Source organism: Physeter macrocephalus, chromosome 14 (genome assembly GCF_002837175.3).
Source record: "Physeter macrocephalus isolate SW-GA chromosome 14, ASM283717v5, whole genome shotgun sequence".
Lineage (NCBI taxonomy): Eukaryota > Metazoa > Chordata > Mammalia > Artiodactyla > Physeteridae > Physeter > Physeter macrocephalus.
Genome location: NC_041227.1, coordinates 88,910,195 through 88,932,603, shown reverse-complemented (window position 1 = coordinate 88,932,603; position 22,409 = coordinate 88,910,195). Strand labels below are relative to the sequence as shown.

Here is a 22,409-nt window from a genome sequence, read left to right as displayed (position 1 = left end):
TGCTATAGAACACTCTCCCTATAGTCAACAATACACTTCAAGTTTGTTAAGGGGGGGTAGATCTCATGTGAAGTGTTCTGACCACAGCAGAAGTGTGTTTGGAAACCAGAGTTGCTCTGTCCACTGCACTCCTGAACCACCCCGGGGGCAGATGGAGAACCGAGGTGCATTCAACCTTGAAGGGCTGAGTGTGTCCTGACCCAGGGCTCCAGGACGGGCCTGTGGCTTGGAATGTGGCTGGACGTGTGAATAGGCAGAGGGCACTGAACCTTGTGCCAGTGGCAGAAGAAAGGACTTGCCTTACTTTGGCTGGTCATCCTGCGTAGAGACGGAGCTCTGTGAAAGCTCCCTAAACTGGAGGGGAAACAAGCCCCTCCCCCCATGCCCATCCTCTCTCACATACCGTATCACAATTGGGATTCTTATTATCATCATCCCCATTTTACAGGCAAGCTTTGAGCTCAGGGGATTTGTTCAAGGTTACGTATCAAGTTTACAGGCTTGAGCCTGTGGGGAAAAAATGCTGCAGGATCCTCACTTCACTGTTAAGTCAAATCATCTTTAGCCCATTCTCCATTTACTTTTCCTAGGAAAACTGAGTTCCTTAGGCTACATAACAGAATCCCAGAGATTAGCTTTAAAAAATGTTAAGTCTTCATAATTGACAAAAGGAGCCTCAGAAAGATATGGCAACACTCCCTCTCTCCTGCAGACGATGTGGAGGGAGAGACACTGTTCTGCATTTTAAAATTAAGCCAAGGGGAATTCGCTGGCGGTACAGGGGTTAGGACTCCGCCAAAACAAACAAAACAAAGCCAAATAATCCAGCTGGACACGGTATTAAATTAAGATCATTCTCAAGAATTGATATTGGAGATTTGTATGAATGTTTGTAACTGGTAACTCATTTCTTCTGTTTTCTGTTAAAATAAATCTGCCCTTGTAAGTATCATTTAAACAGGAGGGTTTTGTAAGTCTTCTAAGACTTTGGAAATTGTTGCCATACCTCATAAAAACTACCTCTTAAAAAACTGTCATACTGGGGGCTTCACTGGTGGCGCAGCGGTTGAGAGTCCGCCTGAGAGTCTGCCTGCCGATGCAGGGGACGCGGGTTCGTGCCCCGGTCCGCGAAGATCCCACATGCCGCGGAGCGGCTGGGCCCGTGAGCCACGGCCGCTGAGCCTGCGCGTCCGGAGCCTGTGCTCCGCAACGGGAGAGGCCACAACAGTGAGAGGCCCGGGTACCGCAAAAAAAAAACCTGTCCTACTGATTGGCTCCTGCTATATGGGTTGAACTGTGTCACCCCAAAGATGCTGAAGTCTTAACTGCCATCTCCTGCCCTGTACCTGTGAATATGACCTTATTTGGAAATGGGGTCTCTGCAGATGATCAAGTTAAAGTGAGGTCATTAAGGTGGGACCTAATCCACTACGCTAAGGGGAGATTTGGACACAGAGACAGACACGCACAGAGGGAAGATGATGTGAAGACGTAGGGAGAGTGTCATCTACAAGCCAAGAACACCTGAGGCCGCCAGAAGCTAAAAGACGGGCCTGGAACAGATTCTTCCTCACAGCACTTAGAAGGACCCAACGCTGCTGACATCTTGGTCTCAGACTTATGACCTCCAGAACTGTGACACAATAAATTTCTGTGCTACTCAGTTGGTTACGGCAGCCCCAGGAAATGAAAACTGCTGTCCTGAATACAGTATAACCATTACTGTAGTTCCTTATCAGTCAGATATCTGTTAAAACAAGACAGTATCACTAAACATTTTTCTCCTCTCCCCCATACATGGCAGAAAAAATAAAAACCCTCAAAGAACTTGAATCTGTTTCATATAAATGGACAGCCCTGATCTGATTACAAGTCCAGTGCGCTTCCATCCCACCACAGCTGCACCAGGGCACAGCTACCTGTTTTTCTTCTGCAGTTAACCTCTGCTCTTTCCTTTTGGCTGCTCTTCTCATTAATTTGTAAGTGCTTTTAAAAATTAGGTTCTGTGGACAAAGAATGTCCCCTGCAATATCAGTAAACAAAGGATGTTGTGACCATCAAGTCATGAGCCCCTGCAGCCGCCCACGACTGTGTACCCTGAGGAGATTCAGGATGCAGAAAAACAGGATACTGGTCCCTAGTTAAGATGCATATCAAAGGGATAATTTCAATAAGCCCAGACTCTTGCATCTTCCCATACATAGAAAAGTGCTAAATTCATGAACTTGAGATGTCTGTTTTTTTAAAAAAAATTAGCAGTAATCTTTTGATGTTCGATTACCTGTTTTGGGTTTTTTTTGTGTTTTTTTTGCAAAAACTGCTATATATCCTGGCTTCTCCCTTACCTCTTTGGACCAGTCCCTCAGAGCTATCTGAGAAGCTGTATCCCCGGCTTAAGTCCTCAGTAAGTCTGCTGAATAAACCATAATTCTCAAATTTTAGGTTATGCATTTTTTTTCAGTTGACAGTCCCTTATGTCTGTTTTAGATGTTGCAAATATTTTCTTCCAGCCTGTCATTTACCTTTTTCTCACTTTTTTAAAGGTATTATTTTTCATAGCTATTTAAAATTTTTATGTAGCCAAGTATAGTAACCTTTTCTTTTATGGCTTTCTCCATTCCAAGATCCCCCAAATCTCCTTTTTCCCCAATATTTTTTAGTTTTGTTTTTTATATTTAGGGAACAGACTTCATTTTTTCCAGTTGGATAGCTATATGATCCAGCACCATTATTTTTTTTAATTGAGGTATAACTGACCAGCACCATTAACTGAATAATACAACCCCTCCCAGTTGTGAAATGCCCCTTTTATCATAAATAAGAGGCATGGGTCTGTTTCTGGCCTTTAGTCACATTCTGACTTCATTTGCTTTCTTTAGCAACAGGCCACAGAAATGCATATGCAAAAATACTGGAATGGCCCAGATGGTGGCCAAGTGTAGAACACAGGCCTGCCTCCTGGGGGTTACCACTTGGTCCTTGCTGCCCTGCAAAAATGTGGGGGGCCAGATCTTCCAAGTTTTCAAGAGGTGCTGGACATCCAGATTTTTTTTTTTTTTTTTTTTTTTTTTGTGGTACGTGGGCCTCTCACTGTTGTGGCCTCTCCCGTTGCGGAGAACAGGCTCCAGACGAGCAGGCTCAGCGGCCGGGGCTCATGGGCCCAGCCGCTCCGCGGCATGTGGGATCTTCCCGGACCGGGGCACGAACCTGTGCCCCCTGCATCAGCAGGCGGACTCTCAACCACTGCGCCACCAGGGAAGCCCCATCCAGATTTTTATATGAAATCTTCTGTTTTGAAAGTGATGGCAATTAATATTTTACATTTAAAAAACATTAGGTGGACAAAATATATTTGCAAATTGAAAGCAGTCAGTTCTGATCCAGATGCTGAAATGTGTTCATGCAGAGTAAGGCTGGACTGGGTCTAGGTGTCCACTCCAGCTCTCTCCACTGCTAACCCTAAGGAGCAAAGGAGGAAGACTGATGCAGCAGCTCCGGAAGCCTAAGTTATTTGTGGCCACCCCCAGGAAAGGCAGTAGTGTCGTGCCTCATTTCACCTCTCACCCACACGAGTTGATGACGTGGTTCCTGGTTTGCTCCGCAACCAGGAAGTCAGCATGGGGGGAGGGCTGGCAACGTCAGTCGAGTTGGGTCTCCAAGGCCCTGCTAGCCTGAGTGATACAGAAAGGATGGAACGTGAGGTGCTGGCCAAGGATAGAGCAAGATTCTGGTCCCCCCAGACAAACTGGAAAGTGTTATCATCTCCTTTCTAATAATAATGCAGCCTTCCTGGATATCCAGCTTAACACTGTTTAATCAGCAAAGGAATGGCAACAGACAGAGATCTACAACTCTCACAAGGAGGATAAGATCTGCTGAGAACAAGGACAACTCACGTCTAGAACTTCACATGCATTATCTCACTGTCTTTCACAGTGACCCCATGAGGGAGGCGGCACCAGGACTGCTCTTGCCTCTTTCAGAAGAGGAAACCAGCGCCAGGGGCAATCAGGATGGTTTTGAGATGCAGGAAGAATGAACGGGAGAACAAGGGACTGCAGGCCCCTTCTCCTCCCCAGTGTCCACCTCTGAAGAATCATTTGTTCACTCAGCAAACCCTTACTGAACACCTCCGATGCGCTATGTACTCTTCCAGGCCTTGAGAATACAGCAGTGCACAGATCCTGGGCATTACTCTTCCCTTTACTCTGAACTATGACCCAGACTGGCCTTTGCTCTATTCTTCTCTGGTTGGAGCAGTGACCTCAGGCCAACTTTTGTATTTTGCTCTGGAGTCCTTAGTTGTTTCCCTGCTACTAGTCACTTCCTGGAATGCACTGACCCTTTCCAAGAATACATGTTGTGCTGTGCCTGAGGCATAGAAAACTGGCAGACTCAGACCCAAGTCCCAGCCATGCCTTAATTTTGACCTATTTTAAAAATATGTTTCAGACACATCACACAATAATCCCTGTGGGTGCCATTCTGAGAGCGGGCATGGTACATCAGGTTTCTCTTTTTTTTCTTAAAATTTATGTATTTATTTATGTATTTATTTATTTTTGGCTCTGTTGGGTCTTCGTTGCTGCACATGGGCTTTCTCTAGTTGTGGGGTGAGCAGGGGGTACTCTTTGTTGCGGTGTGCGGGCCTCTCACTGCGGTGGCTTGAACCGTTGCCGAGCACGGGCTCCAGGCGCGCGGGCCTCCGTAGTTGTGGCTCGCGGGCTCCAGAGCGCAGGCTCAGCAGTTCTGGCACATGGGCCTAGTTGCTCCACGGCATGGGGGATCCTCCCGGACCAGGGCTCGAACCCGTGTCCCCCGTATTGGCAGGCGGATTCCTAACCTCTGCGCCACCGGGGAAGCCCAGGGAAGCCCCCATCAGGTTTCTCCTGAAGCAGGAAACTTGACTGCCTGGTGGGGCAGGCAATCTCTGGGGCATGTTAGATCAACCTCTTTTCTTCTCGGTATTTGTCCTTCACCTACATCTTTTTCTCTGATGCCCCCATCTTTTGGGTTATGTGTTTAGAAGCAGGAACAGGCACTAGATATATGTAGGGCAGTCCCACCAGCTCTACAGGCTTCAGACCCCATCAGTTCATGTTCTGCAGGCAAACGTACTCTTCCACTGACTGTAGTTGGTAGAACTGCAGCCCCCCAAAAAGATACGTCCAAGTCCAAACCCCTAGCACCCGTGAATGTCACCTTACTCGGAAAAAGGGTCTTCACAGATGAAATTAAGGATCTTGAGGGACTTCCCTGGTGGCAGAGTGGTTAAGAATCGGCCTGCCAATGCAGGGGACACGGGTTCGAGCCCTGGTCCAGGAAGATCCCACATGCCATGGAGCAACTAAGCCTGTGCGTCACAACTACTGAGCCTGTGCTCTAGAGCCCGTGAGCCACAACTACTGAGCCCCTGCGCCACAACTACTGAGCCTGTGTGCCACAACTACTGAAGCCCACAGACCTAGAGACCGTGCTCTGCAACATCAGAAGCCACAGCAAGAAGCCCGCACACTGCAACGAAGAGTAGCCCCCGCTCGCCGCAACTAGAGAAAGCCCACTCGCAGCAACGAAGATCCAATGCAGCCAGAAGTAAATAAATTAATTAATTGAAAAAAAAGGATCTTGAGATGAGATCATCCTCAATTAGGATGGGCCCTAAGTCCAACGACATAGAGTTGGCGTCCAACAGTGTCCTTGTAAGAGACAGAAAAGGAGCACACAGACAGAGGGGAGAAGGCCACATGAAGACCCACGTGCAGACGAGGCAGAGACCGGATTTGTGCTACTCTAAGCCAAGGGATGCAAGGACTGCCGGCAGCCACCAAAGGAGAAAGGCATGGAATGGATTCTCCCTCAGAGCCTCCAGAAGGGACGAACCCTACCAACACCTTGATTTCAGACCTCTAGCCTCCAGAACTAAGGGAGAAGAAAGTGCTGTTGTTTTAAGCCTCCACATTTGTGGTAATTTTTTATGGCCGCCCGAGATCAGAGACCCAAGTTGCTTTCCCCCCGTGAGCCAGGACTACCATGGACAGCTTTCCTGAGAGTGTGGCCTTCATTCCTTTCATCTGGGGCCTTGGCAACAGTTCTCAGGTGGCTACACGGTGCCCAGAGGCAGGTGTCTGTTCACCAGCAGAAGAGACCTGGGGCCCCTTGGGAGGTGCTGGGCCCTGCAGCTTTGGGAGGAGTGGGATTGACGTCCTCGTCCATGTCGGATGGGTCTGCTCCGACCTCAGCTCTTTCTTCCTGCCTGATCCAAAGGCTGCTTTCTAGTTGTTCTTCAGCAACTTCTAGTTCTTCTTCTGTCTGTAAAACAGCCACGGTTTCCCGGGGTAAGTGTGAGGAATAGAGTCCAAATTTGGCTTTACAACCAAACATCGCCTCATATGGACTTTGCTGCAAGGAAACATCAAAGGCCTGATTCCTCACCATCTGCATGAATCGCAGGCCTTCGGCCCAGTGATGTGAATGGTTACTCTGCATCCAGGCACTCAGCATGTTCCTGACATCACGGCTTGCTCGCTCCAGGGAGCCCTGGCCTCGGCCAGGGTGGTACTTACCAGGGACAATCTTTAGGTCTGGCCATACCTCACTGAGCTCCTTGACAACCTGGTTTGCGAACTCCAAGCCACTGTCAGATTCTAACGTCGTGGGTGTTCCAAGAATTGTGAAAATATCCAACAGGACAGCGACGACCTCATGGGCCTGTTTGGCTTTTAATGGCCGTAAAATAATAAACTTGGTCAAGTGGTCCTGGTAATATAAAATAAACTTGAACTCACCATCAGCATTTGACTGCATGTCAAGGATTTCAACTTGGCATATGGAGTCAATGTCCTTAAATGGCATGGGCTTGGGTGCGAGGCCTCTCTTGGATACTGGGTTCTTCTGGTGGCACTGTTTACACAGAGTCAGATATAAGACAATGACTTCTTTGGTGACATTCCCATATTTTCCTTGCAGCTCCTTGAGCATGCGTGTCCGCCCGCCATGGCCAATATTGAGATGTGTGTCATGAAGAATATCAAACAGCTCTTCCTTGTGTACATAATACCGTATTCGATCTCGCTCTCCATGAGCAGCCTCTATGAGTTTCTCTGTGCCTTGTACAGAGATCACGTCATATTTTGCTGCACGGCGATAATCACGTGATGACTTCCTCCCCTTCTCCTTAGCCTCTTTCACTTCCTTTATTGTTTGAAAGTACTTTTCTTTGGAAAATACCTTGCTGTTGTAACTTTTGCTTTCCACTAACTTTGTCACGCTGATGAGAAACTTTTCTCTCATGTTACTTATCTCCTTTTCCATTTCACTTGGATTTGAAACACCAGGGGGATCATTTCCAGCTCTCTGTGGCATCATGGAGAACTGTAAGAAGGATCCTAAGAAAAGTAGAAAGAAAGAGAACAAGGTTAAATTTGCTGATATTCCATCTGGAAGACTTTCGCTCCAAAGTTCCTCATTAACTCTTTCATCTGATTTTTGAACATAAAGAAGAAAGACTACTAAAGTAATCGTATAAAGCAATAACAGAATAAAGATAACTAGAGGGACTTCCCTGGTGGCACAGTGGTTAAGACTCCATGCTCCCAATGCAGGGGGCCCGGGTTCAATCCCTGGTCAGGGAACTAGATCCCACATGCATGCCGCAACTAAGAGCTCGCATGCCACAACTAAGGAGCCCACCTGCCGCAACTAAGATCAGGCACAACCAAATAAATAAACAAAGAATAAAGATAACTAGAGGGCCCACTGGGCCCATTCATAACCAGAGCATGTCAACAGAATTTTAAATCAGCAAGATATATATATATACAAATATGTAGTAATTTTTGACTTTAGGCAAACAGAGTAATTAATAAAACTGTTAGCTCAAACAGTGAAACCTATTAACTTGTCTTTGCTAACTGAAGAGGAGAGGACAAATGGAAATGCCTAAGGCAATAATAGGCTGATATCTCATCCTCCATTCCTTTTAAAATAATATAAATGGGAGAACGTTGCTAGAAGGAACCCACATAACAATAGTAAATTGTGAACTTGAAGTTAGCACCAGAGAGGGCTTTTTAGCTTTCCCACAATCAACTTAATTTCTTGTGGCTGAAGAGTCTGTCCTCATTTTAGGAGACTCAAGGAGAACGCGGTGGGATTTTTTTGGCCGCACCACGTGGCTTGCGGCGGGGTTGGGGGGACCTTAGTTCCCCGACCAGGGATCGAACCCGGATCCCCTGCAGTGGAAGCGTGCAGTCCTAACCACAGGACGGCCAGGGAGTTCCTGGGATATTTTTAAATGATGGTTTTCCCCATCGATTGTACACAGGATTAGTAAATGAAGACAAGTCCTTACGCTGAGGGACTGGCTTCTTGCAACTGTCCAGCATTGTGCCCCTGCTGCAATCCTTCTGAGAGGCCTCCTGACACTTCCAATCTTTGGTCACATCCTCAAATGTCACTGCCTCCTGAAATGACGCCAGCTGCTGCCACAAGGACGCTTCTGTCTCGGGTCCTGGGCTAAGGAGTAGCTGTAGCAGGACTAGGAAAGAGACAGTGGAGGTGCTGGCAACAAAGGCGTGCCCACATGCATGACTGAACGTCAGTCATGTGAGTGTTACACAAAGAAAAGATAACAGAGGGAGAGGAAAGGTCTCATATCCAGCAAGATGAGTCCAGCTACGTGGGTGAGGAAGAGGGGTTTTGTCCTCCTGGGAGGTCTGCAGGCCTGACCTGTTTTGACACTGCCTGAGCTGAAGCCCACATATTTCCAGAACGAAGCAGAGAGTCCAAGAGAACTTGAGCACTCCAAGGCCGGGAGACACTTTCAGGTACAGGCTTGATGGTTCTGAAGAGGCAGCAGGGCCTGTTTCCAGAAATGATAAGATTACATCTAGGGACACAGAGATATGTCAGGAGATTATCATGCCAAAGAGATACCCCAAATGGAGTCCACACTCCACCAAGATTGGAGAATTCCTCTGGAAGAGAACTTGATACTCAGGTGTCTAAACTGAGGTTCCTTAGTTAGAACAACTCTGGAACACAGGATGGTGAGGAGGCCAGGGGAAGAGTTCATGTGATGATCACAGGAATTCCAATAATCTTAGGAAAACAAGATCCCCAAGATGCCAGCCGTTAGATGAAGAGCTGAGGGGTACGGCAGAATCCTGAGAAGCAGAGAAAGATGGAAACATTTTTAAAATATATATATATTTTTTAAAATATTTATTTGTTTGGCCGTGCTGGGTCTCAGTTGTGGCACATGGGATCTTGGTTGTGGCATGCATGTGGGATTTAGTTCCCTGACCAGGGATGGTACCCGGGGGCCCCCTGCATTGGGAGCGTGGAGTCTTAACCACTGGACCACCAGGGAAGTCCCGATGGAAACAATTAAAAGCTCTGAGCAAAAGTCTCAGTTAAGCTGAGCCTGCTTCCAGATCCTGAATGTCCTCCACTAAAAAGGCTTCGAATTCCCTCAACTGGCATCACTGGTTAACCAGGGAACGTTCCTGATTCTAAAGACACTACTGACTGTAAAACCACTTACCTAATGACAATTTTCTTTTGAGAGGAAAAACTGAGGCCCTGTACTAAACGAACATATCCAGATTTTTTTTTTTTTTGCCATGCTGTGTGGCATGCGGAATCTTAGTTCCCCAACCAGGGATTGAACCTGTGCCCCTTGCAGTGGAAGTACAGAGTCTTAACCACTGAACCGCCAGGGAATTGCCCACACATCCAGATTTTTTAAAGGTGAAAAATATGCATTTCAGGATCGAAGAAACAGAATGTTTATCATATGCTCTTTAAGCCTGAGCTCAAGACCCTCAGTGCAAACTGACATTTTTAAAGGCTCTGAGCAGTCCTGCAGTAAATAAACCAGTCTGTTTCATCCACCAGTCCCATATAATCACTGACAAGGGGCTTTGTTTCCCAAAGAATATGTATTACCATCCCACAGTCCTTAGAAGAGACTTGAAACCACAAGATATTCAATGGGATCCAGGAGGAGCACCTTCCAGACTCCTCACTGAAACCAGCATCTCTCAGAAACTGGCTGCACTGGCTGCCATTTGAGGCCCTTCAAGAAACTACACGGGAAGGAAAGGCCTCATCTCCATCCTATAAAAGAATGAAGAAGACATGCTAGAAATAGTTTATAATCAAAAGATGAAAAAAATCTCTGTCTTTAATATGAGAAATGGTCCTTACCCTATACCATGAAATTCTAAAGCACAGCCCTAGAGTCACATTTGGCTAATAGACATATGTTGGTTAGTCTACCCAGTGTTTGTTTTTTAAAAATGGAATGGTTTACCTATATTTACAGACTGGGGAGTTCATATAAAAATCCAGATTTCTGGCTTTCATGAAAAATGGGATGATCCAGTCATACCGGGAGCTTTGCTACTTGGCAACAACTGGCTGGAGGGGAGAAGCAGCCACTCCCTTTAGATAATCTACACTCTGTTTCCCACAGTCTTTAAGCCAGCTACTAACTATTCACCTTAGCTGCCCACCCCTGTAGTTACCCGAGTTTTCAACACCTGTTCTAAAGCAAAAGGAAAGAAACGAGGCCCCAAAGAAAGACGGCCAACTTCCTGGTGTCATCTGTGCTGGTGGGCTGATCAATGAGCTTGTTTAGAGAAAACTGGAAAGATCTTCCTTCCCCACCCACCTGCGAGTCTTTGCTTTGGCTGTCCCGGACCTGGAACAGGTTCTTCCAAATCACACCCAGCTCAAATCAGCATCCTTCCTGATGCACTCCAGCTGACTGCCATCTCTCCCGCCTCTGAACAGCCTGCACCACTCACTGGAGCGCTTTGTATTTTCAGTCGACTGGTTCAGGTGTACAAACCTAGAAGGCAGGGGCTGAGGCTTCTACCTCGCTGTATCCCCTCAGAGGGCAGATGAATACAGAGCTGAGACGGAAGATGTTCAAAGGGCATTTGTCAAACACTTGGCTTACAGGTATAGAAGAGAGGCATTGCAGAGGCATGGTAAGTCAATTTCTGACGCTATCATTTTTACTGTGTGAGTAGGCTGGGCAAAGTTACCGAGGCTTCATTTTCCGCAACTATAAAATGGGGAGAATACCACTCTCCATCACAACGAGGTGTTGGGAAGACTCGGTGATAATGCAGATAATGCACTTAGTGCAGTGTCCCCGCACCTTCCACAATACAAACTCCCGATTATTCCCGAAAACCTGGTTCGGGCATCAAGTCCTTTGTGGCGTCCTGAGTTCCGCGGTCTCGGCACCACCGCGCCAGGCTCCACGCGGGTTCCGCCTGCTAGTCGGGCCCGCCCACTCCTCCGAGGGCGGCCAACTCCGGGGGAGGAGTGAAATGAATGAGCCAGGCCAGCGGGAAGAGAGGCCGATCCGGGTGGTTTTGCAGGAGAGGGAGGTGCGGAAGGGAGAAGGAATACGCCAGGGCCGCAGGGTCGGGAGCCCGCCCCACCCACGGCTGCGTCCGCCAGCGCCGCCCGGTCCCCTCCCGCCCGCGTGGGCCCGCGGCGGCGGAGGCCGGCCGTGCCGGCCGGAAGCGGCTCCGCGCCGGCCGGAAGCCCCGCCCCTCCCGAGGGGCCGTCCGCAGACGCCGCGGCGGGAAGGAACCTTACTCCTTTTCTCGGTTACGAAGGCTGTGTTCCGGGGTCCTGCCCAGCCTGCAGCGTGCTCGGCGGAAGCTGCGGTGAGTGAGGTCACTGAGGTGATAGCTGTGGCCGGCCCAGGTGCGACCTTGGCTAAGCCAGCCACTAACTCAGGTCTCCGGCGACGGCAAAATTGGTCACCTATTTCCCCACGTTGTCGTAAAGGCTCCAAGATGAATAAGTGCTCGCCTCCAGCCTGGAAAGTAAACCCCATTCATTGTCCTACACGTTTAAATGCTTAAGTCTAAAGTGAGGAAGGTGTTGCCATCAGTTACTCTGTGCACGGTATCGCTTAATCCTCTAGGAGAAACTGCATTTTAGGTGAGCACTTTTTGCTTCAGATTTTAAGCTAAAGATTCATTTTGGTCTAACAGCACTCACACAGCATCAGTGCAGAAAACAAGGTGGTAAAGGGGGTCCTTGGGTATTCAGCTTTACCCCAAAGTGCTGCTGCCTGCTGTAAAAGAAAATCACTATTTTATTCGTCCCGATTTCGGAATATTGTTAGAAAGCATTTTAATCATTGAAGAACGGATGCTTGGGACTTCCCTGGTCGCGCAGTGGTTAAGAATCCGCCTGCCAATGCAGGTGACACGGGTTCGAGCTCTGGTCCTGGCAGATCCCACATGCTGTAGAGCAGCTAAGCCTGTGAGCCACAACTACTGAGCCTGTGGTCTAGAGCCCGTGCTCCCCAACAAGAGAAGCCACCGCAATGAGAAGCCCAAGCGCAGCAACGAAGACCCAACGCAGCTAAAAATAAATAAATTTTTCAAAAAAGAACTGATGCTCGAAGTTGGTTAAAAAACCAACACTCTCTAAACAGTACTTTTCATTACTGGAATCAAGCCACAAGATAAGGGTAGTCTGCCCCTAGATAGCTAACATCACCTGAAATTTCCTGAAAACTGACCCACCGAAATCTAGTCAGCGTCTCAAAGCACCACACATAAACAAAGACTCTTCATTTTAACAGTTTTTAATGAAAGTTGTATACAAGATTACTTCATCCCTGCATCTTCCCAATTGTTTCTTCCTTATATTTGCCCTTTTCCTTTCCTACTTGGCGAGATTTGGCTTTACGTTCGAGGATCTTTTTGCGGTCTTTGTCCAGTTTTAGTCTGGTGATAACCACCTGCAGACAAATAAGAAAAAATGCTCCTGAGCTTTAAACAATTACCAACACAGAACACATGGGAAGGCCCAACATTCAGTGCCATTCCCCACACCTGTGGGAGTGGATGCCCAAACACTCTGAAGTGCTAGAAATGATTCTTTACCCCCAAATCTGTCTTAAATGTTCACTAATGCTCAGCCAACAAAGGAGAAGGCAATGTGGCACTGGTGGTTCTTCTCACGTCCTCTTCTGTGCTTTATTTAGAAAATCAGCTTCTTTTTCTACTGCAAAACGTTTCAACTATTCCACTCCTCTCATCTCAGTTTTATAAGCTAATAAAGTCATACACATTTTTGTTTTTATTGTAACGTTAGTACCACAAGGTTGGAAATTAAATGTAGCCTTCACACATGCTTCAACCTGCAAAACCTTTAGTGAAGTCATAGAAACAGACCTTATTTCAACAGAATTGTCACTAAAGACACCCAGATTATGATAAATTTTAGTCTTAGGAAGGAAGGTGAGGGAAGGCAAAGACAGCACTGAAGAAGGTCTGGAAATATAGCATAGCGACCAAAAGACAATCTCCACCGCCATGGAGGTTACATCTAATATGAGATGGAATGCTGGAGGACAGGGGCTAAATCATAATCGAGATCAGGCAAAGCCTCACGGAAAGGTCCATATTTGAACAGAGACCTGATAAGAGGGGTAGAGTATTCCAAACAGAACAGCAAGCACAAAAGTCCAGAGGCAGAAGAACTTCTAAGTTTAACAGGTGTGTTTCTCAAATGTGAGTGTGTCTGGAGGGCCTGTTAAAATAGACCCCTGGGTCCCACCCCCAAATTCTGCTTCAGTAGACCTGGGAACAGAACGTACAATTGTATGAAGTTGCCAGGTGATGCTGCCAACCAGCAGACACACCGAGTAGCATGGCTGTAGGAAGAGTAGAGGCCAGCGGACTAGAACACGGAGAGTGGGATAAGGTGACATCAAGAGGTAGCTGGTGACGGGACTTCCCTGGTGGCGCAGTGGTTAAGAATCCGCCTGCCAATGCAGGGGACGCGGGTTCGAGCCCCTGGTCGGGGAAGATCCCACATGCCGTGGAGCAGCTAAGCCCGTGTGCCACAACTACTGAGCCTGCGCTCTAGAGCCCACGAGCCGCAACTGAGCCCACGTGCTGCAGCTACTGAAGCCCGTGTGCCTAGAGCCCGTGCTCTGCAGCAAGAGAAGCGACCGCGATGAGAAGCTCGCGCACCGCAACGAAGAGTAGCCCCCGCTCGCCGCAACTAGAGAAAGCCTGTGCACTGCAAGGAAGACCCGACGCAGCCAAAAAAAAAAAAAAAAAAAAAAAAAAAAGTAGCTGGTGATCAGTCTTGTAGGCCACTCTGATGGTGACAATATTCTGGATACAACGTGACAGCAGTCAACAGGTCTTATCGACTGATGTGGGGTATATAATAATAAAGACATTTTGGCCTGAGCCATTAGGACAAAGCTGCCACACACAGTGACGGTAACAAACTGCAAGAGCGTTCAAGGATAAAACCAGGAGTTTAAACATGTCAGGTTTGAGGGTTTCCCTAGTGGCGCAGTGGTTGGGAGTCTGCCTGCCGATGCAGGGGATACGGGTTCGTGCCCCGGCCTGGGAGGATCCCACATGCTGCGGAGCGGCTGAGCCTGTGCTCCGTGAGGCCACAGCAGTGAGAGGCCCGTGTACCGCAAACAAACAAACAAAAAAAAAAACATGTCAGGTTTGAGACTGATTAGATATCTAAGTTGACATGCAAACCAGTCAACTGGATATTGAGGTTTGTCTGGAATAAGAGATGAAGATGAGCCATAAAGAGGGAGATCAACTGTGTCAAATGCTGCATTAAGTTCATAAAACACTAAGAATCGGTCACTGGATCGGTGACCTTGACAATGGCTGATCTAGTTGGGGGCTTTAAAAATAAGACTGTAGTAAAGAATGGGAAAGTCTTCGCTCTTAAGAGATACACACTGAAGTAATTAGAAGTGAAGTGCCACGCTGTTTGTAATCCACTAGTGGGTAGGAAAAGGGCAAAGAAAATGGTAGTTGTGAATTCTAGGTGAAAGATATGCAACAGCTGTACTAGTGTTTCGATTTTCCTGTAGTTTGAAGATTAGATTTGTGGTGCCAACTCAAGATCTTAAAAAACGAACACCTCATTATTTGAATAGGCACCAAGCACATTTATTACCTTTATATTAAACATATTTTTTTAATTGAGAGAAATTAGACAGCAGTATTGGAGAATTCACATTAAAGTCCAGGACATGAGAATCAGACCATTATCTTCTATTTTGGCTTAGATAGCACTATCTATGGGATCTAGACTCTGAGGTCCAGATTTTTTCCATCTGCAAATGACTTAATACCTACTTTGCAGGGCTGTAAATGTGCCTTACTGTTTACTCAATTCTGTTTAACACACAGGGTATCAGCTCCATATCATCTAAAAATTACCTGATTTCCTAGATTTTAAGATCTATTCATTTTTAGATTGATCGATCAGCTTACTAATAGCTTTTAAGGAAAAGGTACATTAAATACACATACAGAATAACTGTGAAAATTTCCTTCTCCCTCTCAAGCATTCTTAAACACACCCACCTTGCTGGGGTGAATGCCCACATGGACAGTCGTGCCATTAGCCTTCTCCCGCTGCACTCGTTCAATGTAGATGACATACTTCTTCCTGTAAACCTGGACTACTTTGCCAATTTGCTGCCCTTTGTAGTGCCCTCGTACAACCTAAATGCAAATTCAAAAATAAAAGATATATGTGGTTAAAAGAATATTTAACTTGAAAATCAGGAAACCTATGAATCAGGTAAACATCATTCACTTTATCAGATATACAGGATCTTCCAATTTTGAAAGACCTAATCATTAATGGACATGTGCCAGTAATTCTATCTCTGGCTTCAATTAATCTGGAAATAAACTATGCTCCATATAAAGCTACAGTGATGGACAGTGCATCCTGCAACTGATGATCCACCAGCAGTGGTGGGCTTGTTAAAAGGTTAAAAACAAGGAACAAGCCCACCTTGGTTTTTTGTACCAAGTTGACAAGGAAACTGCCACTCCATCTCAAAGGGAACAAAAGGCCATAAATATTAAATTCACAACCCATTAAAGGGCCCAACTAAGTGCCAAAGCGTGGGCAGCAGCTAATATTTAAGGGAACGTGCCACTTCTTTCCCTGAGGTTAACTAACATCGTTCTGTACCCGGGAGTCCCAACGATCCTCAGCTTACCCAAGTGCTTCTGAACAGATGTTTCTTCCCAGTCGCAGAAAGCAGAGGAGACTGCATCCGAAACCTACTGGCAATTTTAGCACCAGCACAGGAGCGACAAATGGCTATTCATCTCATGAAATGCTGGTAACATCTTACTCATGAAATGCTGGTAACATCTTAATCACTAGCTTAATCTTAATCACTAGCTGCAAGTTACAGCTAAGAAACAATAGAAATTTTCACTTAAATAGATTTGACAAATTTATTGGTACTCTCAATCATATGAAACTACAGCTCAGGTGTAACTTATATATGGATTTTGATTCAGACACAGAGTTGTTTACTGGTCCTCAAATGCCTCTCCAATGCCCAAACATACCCAGAAAAAGATAACTCCAAACTAACATTCTGGTTCCAAACCCCCTTTCTTCTGTTTAATTATGCCTGCATCTGACGTTTGAGACAACTGATTTTCACCGAAGTGTAAAGGTGAAGAAAGCTGTATACTTTTTGTTTAGTCCCCAGCTCAACTCCTTTTGCAATCCTGTTCTGGGAGCCAATGTCTCAGATGTATCACTCTCAGAATGCAATCCATCGTCTATGCCTAATGTGCGGGATATTCGCCAAGATGACCTGAACACGGCACATACCTGAACTTCATCATCCTTCCGGATGGGCATGGATCGGACATTGTACTTCTGTCTCAGCTCTTTAGAAAGAGGGGAAGACATAATCTTCCTGCGAATGTGGGAAGGCGCATTGAAATGCCTTTTCCGGTTCTTGCTTCGGTCAGAAGTCACAAAGGGATTGAACTTCATTTCGGCTAAATAAAAAGTTAAAAGAGGTGTAAACCCTTAAATGACCAAATCTCACTCAGTTTACAAACAAGTAACTGCAACAATTTCATCTTGAAAGTTTAGAATGCTCACAAAAGCTGTCACATTCTTTAACTTCATCAAAAACTGCTTGTAGTGAATTGCTTTACTAGGATGTTTTCTGTATTTGCTTATGGAACAGAAGAACGTTCCATTACCAACACACCTGTTGTAATTAAACTTTTTGTTTACACTCTCAAACTGCATAACTACTGCGTAAGGAAGCTAAAACAGGACTTATATTTCCGCTGAATTAGGGCAAAGCAGACTGACAATTCAAACATCACATCACGTTTTAGAAAGACCAACCAACGTTAATCTACGAACTTGAGCGTGAACACATTTAGCCCCATCCCAAATGAATGAAATCAGGCCCTCATCCCGAACCTGGAAAATGCACATAACTCGGGTCCAAAAAGCCTTGCAATGGGCGAGCGCCGTCTGAAAGTTCCGTAGATTTACCAAGAAGCTATCTCGAGACCATTCTTTAGGAAATTACACTGCCCAGACTAGACTCCATCACCATAGGCTCCCTCCCCTTCAGCTCCCGTTTCCAAGTCCCCAAATCCTCTTTCCTCCTCCCTTCCCCACCCCGGCGGTCCTTGAGCTAGGAGAAAGACAGGTCGAGACCATCCTGGCCCCCCTTCCAGGCTGCTACTCGGCCACCGGAACAGTATCGGGGCCCCCGGGGTCGAGATACACCGTGCCCGTGAACGGATGGCTACCGATTATACGCGTTGCCCCGGCAAACTCACCCGCTGGCGCTTCAGCGATGGCCACAAAAGGGAAGAGGTTCACACGCAGCTTCCGGTTTTGTAAGTTTCCGAGAGGTCTCGCGAGACCGATGTTTCTTGGAGCGAGAGAGGCGCAGAGTTTGAACGCGGAGGGAAAACTGGGAAAGAAATTGATGACTAGCGTCATCTCGTGGCTCGGAGGGGAACTGCAGAACCCTTCTCCAGATCCGGTGCCTCCCGTGGGAGCTCTGGGTTCTGCAGCTGCGTCCTCTGGGAGCGGTGGTTCCCGGGCAAGTGGCGGGGGCTGCTTGGGGTCTGACTGCCCCGGCGGGTGTTGAGGGAGCGAGCGGCCCCAGGGACCCGTGTCCCTTCACTCGAACACCGGGCAGCGGGTACTCCTTTAGCCGGGAAAGGGCAGGTCCTATATTTGACCGCCAGGTGGCGCTGGGACTCCGGCCGGCCGGTCACCTCGGTTACCTGGACATCCCGGGCCAAGGGCGTGGGCCTGTCGAGTGTGCCTGACAGGTAACCAACCAGCTCCAGTCCGGCGCCCGCAGCCGCCCCAACACCAATGTGTGTGCTGACTGCTCCCCGGGGCCCGCCCGAGATTCGGCTCCCGCCGGCGAGGGGCCTTCCGAGGACTGGGGCGGCGGGTCCGCCCCCCACCCCGCGGAAGTAGGTCTGAACCCGCGTTTCTAACGAGCTCCCAGGTGATGCCGAGGGTGCTGGTCCGAGACCACACTTTGAAGGAGCGCGGCGTGAGGAAGCCTTTCCACGTAGAGAACTGTGCCCTTTTCTTTTAAAAATAATTTTATTTTTTTATTTTTGTCTGCGTTGGGTCTTCATTGCCACACGCCGGCTTTCTCTAGTGCGGTGAGCGGGGGCTACTCTTCGTTGCGGCGCGCGGGCTTCTCATTGCCGTGGCTTCTCTTGTTGCGGAGCACGGGCTCTAGGCGCGCAGGATTCAGTAGTTGTAGCTCCCGGGCTTAGTTGCTCCGCGGCATGTGGGATCTTCCCGGACCAGGGCTCGAACCCGTGTCCCCTGTACTGGCAGGCGGATTCTTAACCACTGTGCCGCCAGGGAAGTCCCACTGTGCCCTTTTCTTAGTTTTACTGCCTGCTCTCATTCAGTTCAGGATCTGATGGAAGCAGGGCAAGGGGGTGCGCTCTCCTGAAGAAGGATTGCAGTGCGGGGTGAACTCACGCCGCGTGCCTGGCCACGCACCTAGTAAGCGATCGGTTTCTGTTGAATGAATAACACAGGTGTCATACTAGGGGAAGACACACGTTTCATGATACTTAAGACGTAGTAAGCTTGCAGAGTCTTAGGGACACTCTTCTACTCACTGCCTTTTTAGCTCCTTTAATCCACCAAATAGCCTTGCCATCCTGGTATTGTTGTCCCGTTTTACAGATGAGGACCCTGAGTCACAGAGAAGTGAGAGGAGTTCATGCAAGGTTATACAGAACCCATAGGTTATAGACGAACCCGTGCAGGATGGCTTCCCAGCCCCTTCTGATAATTCCCTATATGGTCCCAATTTGTAGGAACCCACTGGGGTCAAGTCAAAGAGTGAGAAACCATATCCTTGAGGGCCTAGAGTGAAGTCAGTCAAGAACATGTATTTTCATGATTTAAAAATTGTTGTGTTGTTAAATATGCTGTGAAGATATAGCCCCGGATTTTGTTATTCAAAAATTCAGTGAGAGCAGAATTCTGCTGCAATTCTTTTCAACCAATGTTTATGGAACATCTTTCGTGGGCCAGCCAGGTTGCACCCTGGAGCTACAAAAGGAAATTAGTCAAAGTTTCTGCCTGCAGGAAGCTCACTGTCTAAGAGATGAGCTAAACAGCAAAGTTAACAACCACAGGACCCCAGAGAAGTGCTCGCTGAGCCTGGCTGTCCTTGGTGCCTGGGTGCTTCGGGAAGAGGAGAGAACTCTGGGGTCCGGGAAGACCTGAGGTGAAGTCACCCTTTAGTGACTTTTCCCCCGTTGCGGAGCGCAGGCTCCCAGGCTCAGCGGCCATGGCTCACGGTCCCAGCCGCTCCGCGGCATGTGGGATCCTCCCAGACCGGGGCACGAACCCGTGTCCCCTGCATCGGCAGGCGGACTCTCAACCACTGCGCCACCAGGGAAGCCCTTTAGTGACTTTTGAGGAATGTTAGAATTAGCTCCAGGAGGCAGAGGGAAGGCGTGGAGGTGTGAAGCCCACGACACACCGCCACCAGGTGCCAGGTCCCTGTGGCTGGCGTGAGAGGGATTCAGAGAGGAACCCATGGGCTCTGGGGTTGAGCTGAGTTTGATTTGGACGCTGAAAGCCGTAGGGAGCTGCTGAAGGCTCCTGCCTTCCTTTCCGGTCTCCACCTTCTCTTTCCTCTTATTGTCTTTACTAGTTTCCTTAATCGCCTCTTCTTCAGGCCTCCCCATCATCTTTCTCTCTTCCCACAAAGGTCCTCTCTGTTTCTTCAGCCTCCCCATCATTCTCTGCTGTCACCCGAGCCTCTCAGGCCTCCCTCCATCCATCCAACACAGTCATCGAAATTAAACTCCAGCCCACCCACCATGTGGAAGCATAACCACTTTATACAGTGTGAAGATCATTGGGAATTGTACCCGCAGATGCAGATGACTGCTAGCCTAGTTATACAGTCTGTTTATGTTCACAAGTGTCTGTTGGGCGTCATGGCTCCACCCTACTGAACCTCTGGCCACCTCGCCTGGCTGCCCTCTCTCCACATTCCTCTTACGTGAGTCCTTTTTTTTTGAGTCTTAACCACCGGACCTCCAAGGAAGTCCCCCAGTGAGTCCTTTTAAATTGGCTCCTTAGGGCCATTTTGAGGGTGGTCTTTGTGTAGCCCTAAGACACACCAAAGTAGGTAGTATCCAGACTTCCTGCCTACATCCCTGGACTAAACTTTTTTTCTGGACCACAAACCGTCATGTTTACTTGTTCACTTGTTCATTTGTTCATCCATTCATTCCTTCAATCACGCATTCTTCAAATATTTATCCAGCTTCGACTGTTTCCTAAATTCTGTGCCAGACACTTGGTATGATCTTAGCAAGATCAGTTAAGGTCTAGCCTGTCGTCAAGGAGCACATGGTCTAGAAGGAGGAGACGGACTTGTCAACAAACACGCGTTATTAAGTGTCTCGGGAAGATGGTGGAATGCAGCGGGGGACACAGCGTAGGTGCGGTCAATTCTAAGGTAAGGGTTGGGGGAGGTTTTATAGGTAACCCATGAACTGTTTCTGGAAAGCAAGGTAGGAGTTTTCCAGGTAGACATGGGGGGAAGCGTGTTCCAGGTGGAGGGAACTAGCCCAGAGGCCTGCACCAGCACTGCTTGTAGGAACTGCCAGTGGTTTGTGCTGAGAATTAGTTGTGGCGTTCCTTTGTTGTGGGTTTGAGGAGGATGAAGGAAAGGGACAAGTTGTGAGGGTGGGCTAAGGTTGTTTATTTTGTATCAAAAAAGGACATTTGGATTGTGAAGGAGGTCAAAGAGAGAAGTGATGATTGCAGAAGAGCTGCCCGCGTCATCAGGCTTCACTGAGGGCAGAGGTCACGGGCCGAGGGGCAGAGGGGTCTCTGATGTGCCTGCCCAGGCTCCTGGCAGCCCTGGCCTGGGGCCCGCCAGTGAAGTATGGGTCCTGCGGCTCGCTGGGTCGGCCTAGACTGTGTATGAGAGTTAAAGGTTATTGTAATGGGAGGTGGCAAAGGGAGTTGAGTGAGTGTGTGTGTGTGAGTGTGAGAGTGTGTGTGTGAGTGTAAAGGCTGGGGCGGGGGATGCCTCTGGACAAGGGCAGAAAGAGAGGAGTGCCAGTTTGTTTAACCTCGGGGCATCGGTCTACCTATCTATCTATGTTATCTTCCTGTAGTGCCCTGACCCCAGGGTGGTTGCTTAAAGCGAAAGATTTTATTTGAGAAAGAAAAGGAAGGATAGAGAAGAGGGAATCAAAACAGGGAATTCCCTGGCAGTCCAGGGCTTAGGACTCCCACTCTCACTGCCAGGGGCCTGGGAGGTTGGAGAGCTAAGATCCCACAAGCTGCGCAGCGCGGCCAAAAAAAAAAGGGAGAAAGAGGGAATCAAAATGAGCACGTTAAATGGTGGGGCCCAAAGAAATCCACAGGAACTTAAGAACGCTGAGAATATTAAACTTTTTGCCTTCCTTCCTGGGTGCCCGTTAAGCCTAAGATGTCCTACCTCGAACGAGACGCATCAGCTGACACTCTGCGACCACAGGACAAGCAGTCTGGCGGCTCCCAGATGCCCGTGGGGCCGACTCCTCACCAGGCAACAAGTGTGTACACTGAAGATATCTTTAGCTTCTAATATACTTTTTCAATTTAATGTTTGAATAATACCTACATTTACTTGGTTCAAAAATCCCAAAATACCAAAGGTAAAGGGAGAAGTTCCCTTCCCCTTCCATCATTTTCTCATCCCCATCCACAGTTCACCACTCTTACTAGTTTTTTTTCGAATATTCCCAATTGTTTTATGCACAAATAAGCAAATCAGAAAGTAAATTCTCTTTTATTTTGGGGGGCACGCCACGCGGCATGTGGGATCTAGTTCCCTGACCAGGGATCGAACCCGTGCCCCCTGTAGTGGAAGCGCAGTCTTTTTTTTTTTTTAACGTCTTTATTGGAGTATAGGTGCTTTACAACGGTGTGTTAGTTTCTGCTGTATAACAAAGTGAATAAGCTATACATATACATATATCCCCATATCCCCTCCCTCTTGCGTCTCCCTCCCTCGCACC

At 47.8% G+C, this 22,409-nt stretch overlaps 2 protein-coding genes across 2 annotated transcripts; both read right to left on the bottom strand.

Annotated features, from left to right (window-relative positions):
• Positions 1-1,100: 1,100 nt before the first annotated feature.
• On the bottom strand, positions 1,101-8,821 carry KRBA2 (KRAB-A domain containing 2; the record flags this gene model as incomplete). Its single annotated transcript, XM_028498084.2, has 4 exons — positions 1,101-3,671; positions 6,030-7,385; positions 8,351-8,536; positions 8,728-8,821. Coding segments are annotated over 3 exons (1,536 nt in total), but the record flags the coding sequence as incomplete, so codon positions are not given.
• A 3,788-nt stretch (positions 8,822-12,609) lies between these two features.
• On the bottom strand, positions 12,610-17,777 carry RPL26 (ribosomal protein L26). The gene is made up of 4 exons (XM_007126625.3): positions 17,664-17,777; positions 16,684-16,856; positions 15,402-15,542; positions 12,610-12,781 (listed from the first exon to the last, which is right to left on the bottom strand). Exons 2-4 carry the CDS (start codon positions 16,849-16,851, stop codon positions 12,653-12,655), a joined length of 438 nt encoding a protein of 145 aa, XP_007126687.2. The 5' UTR covers positions 16,852-16,856; positions 17,664-17,777; the 3' UTR covers positions 12,610-12,652.
• Positions 17,778-22,409: the final 4,632 nt, after the last annotated feature.

Excerpts from the sequence above, each read along its gene's own strand:
- RPL26 (XM_007126625.3), bottom strand. The coding sequence starts at position 16,851 with ATGAAGTTCAATCCCTTTGTGACTTCTGACCGAAGCAAGAACCGGAAA. Across the intron at positions 15,543-16,683 it reads GGAAGGATGATGAAGTTCAG|GTTGTACGAGGGCACTACAA; the intron begins GTATGTGCCGTG and ends ATTTGCATTTAG. Across the intron at positions 12,782-15,401 it reads TGGGCATTCACCCCAGCAAG|GTGGTTATCACCAGACTAAA; the intron begins GTGGGTGTGTTT and ends ATTTGTCTGCAG.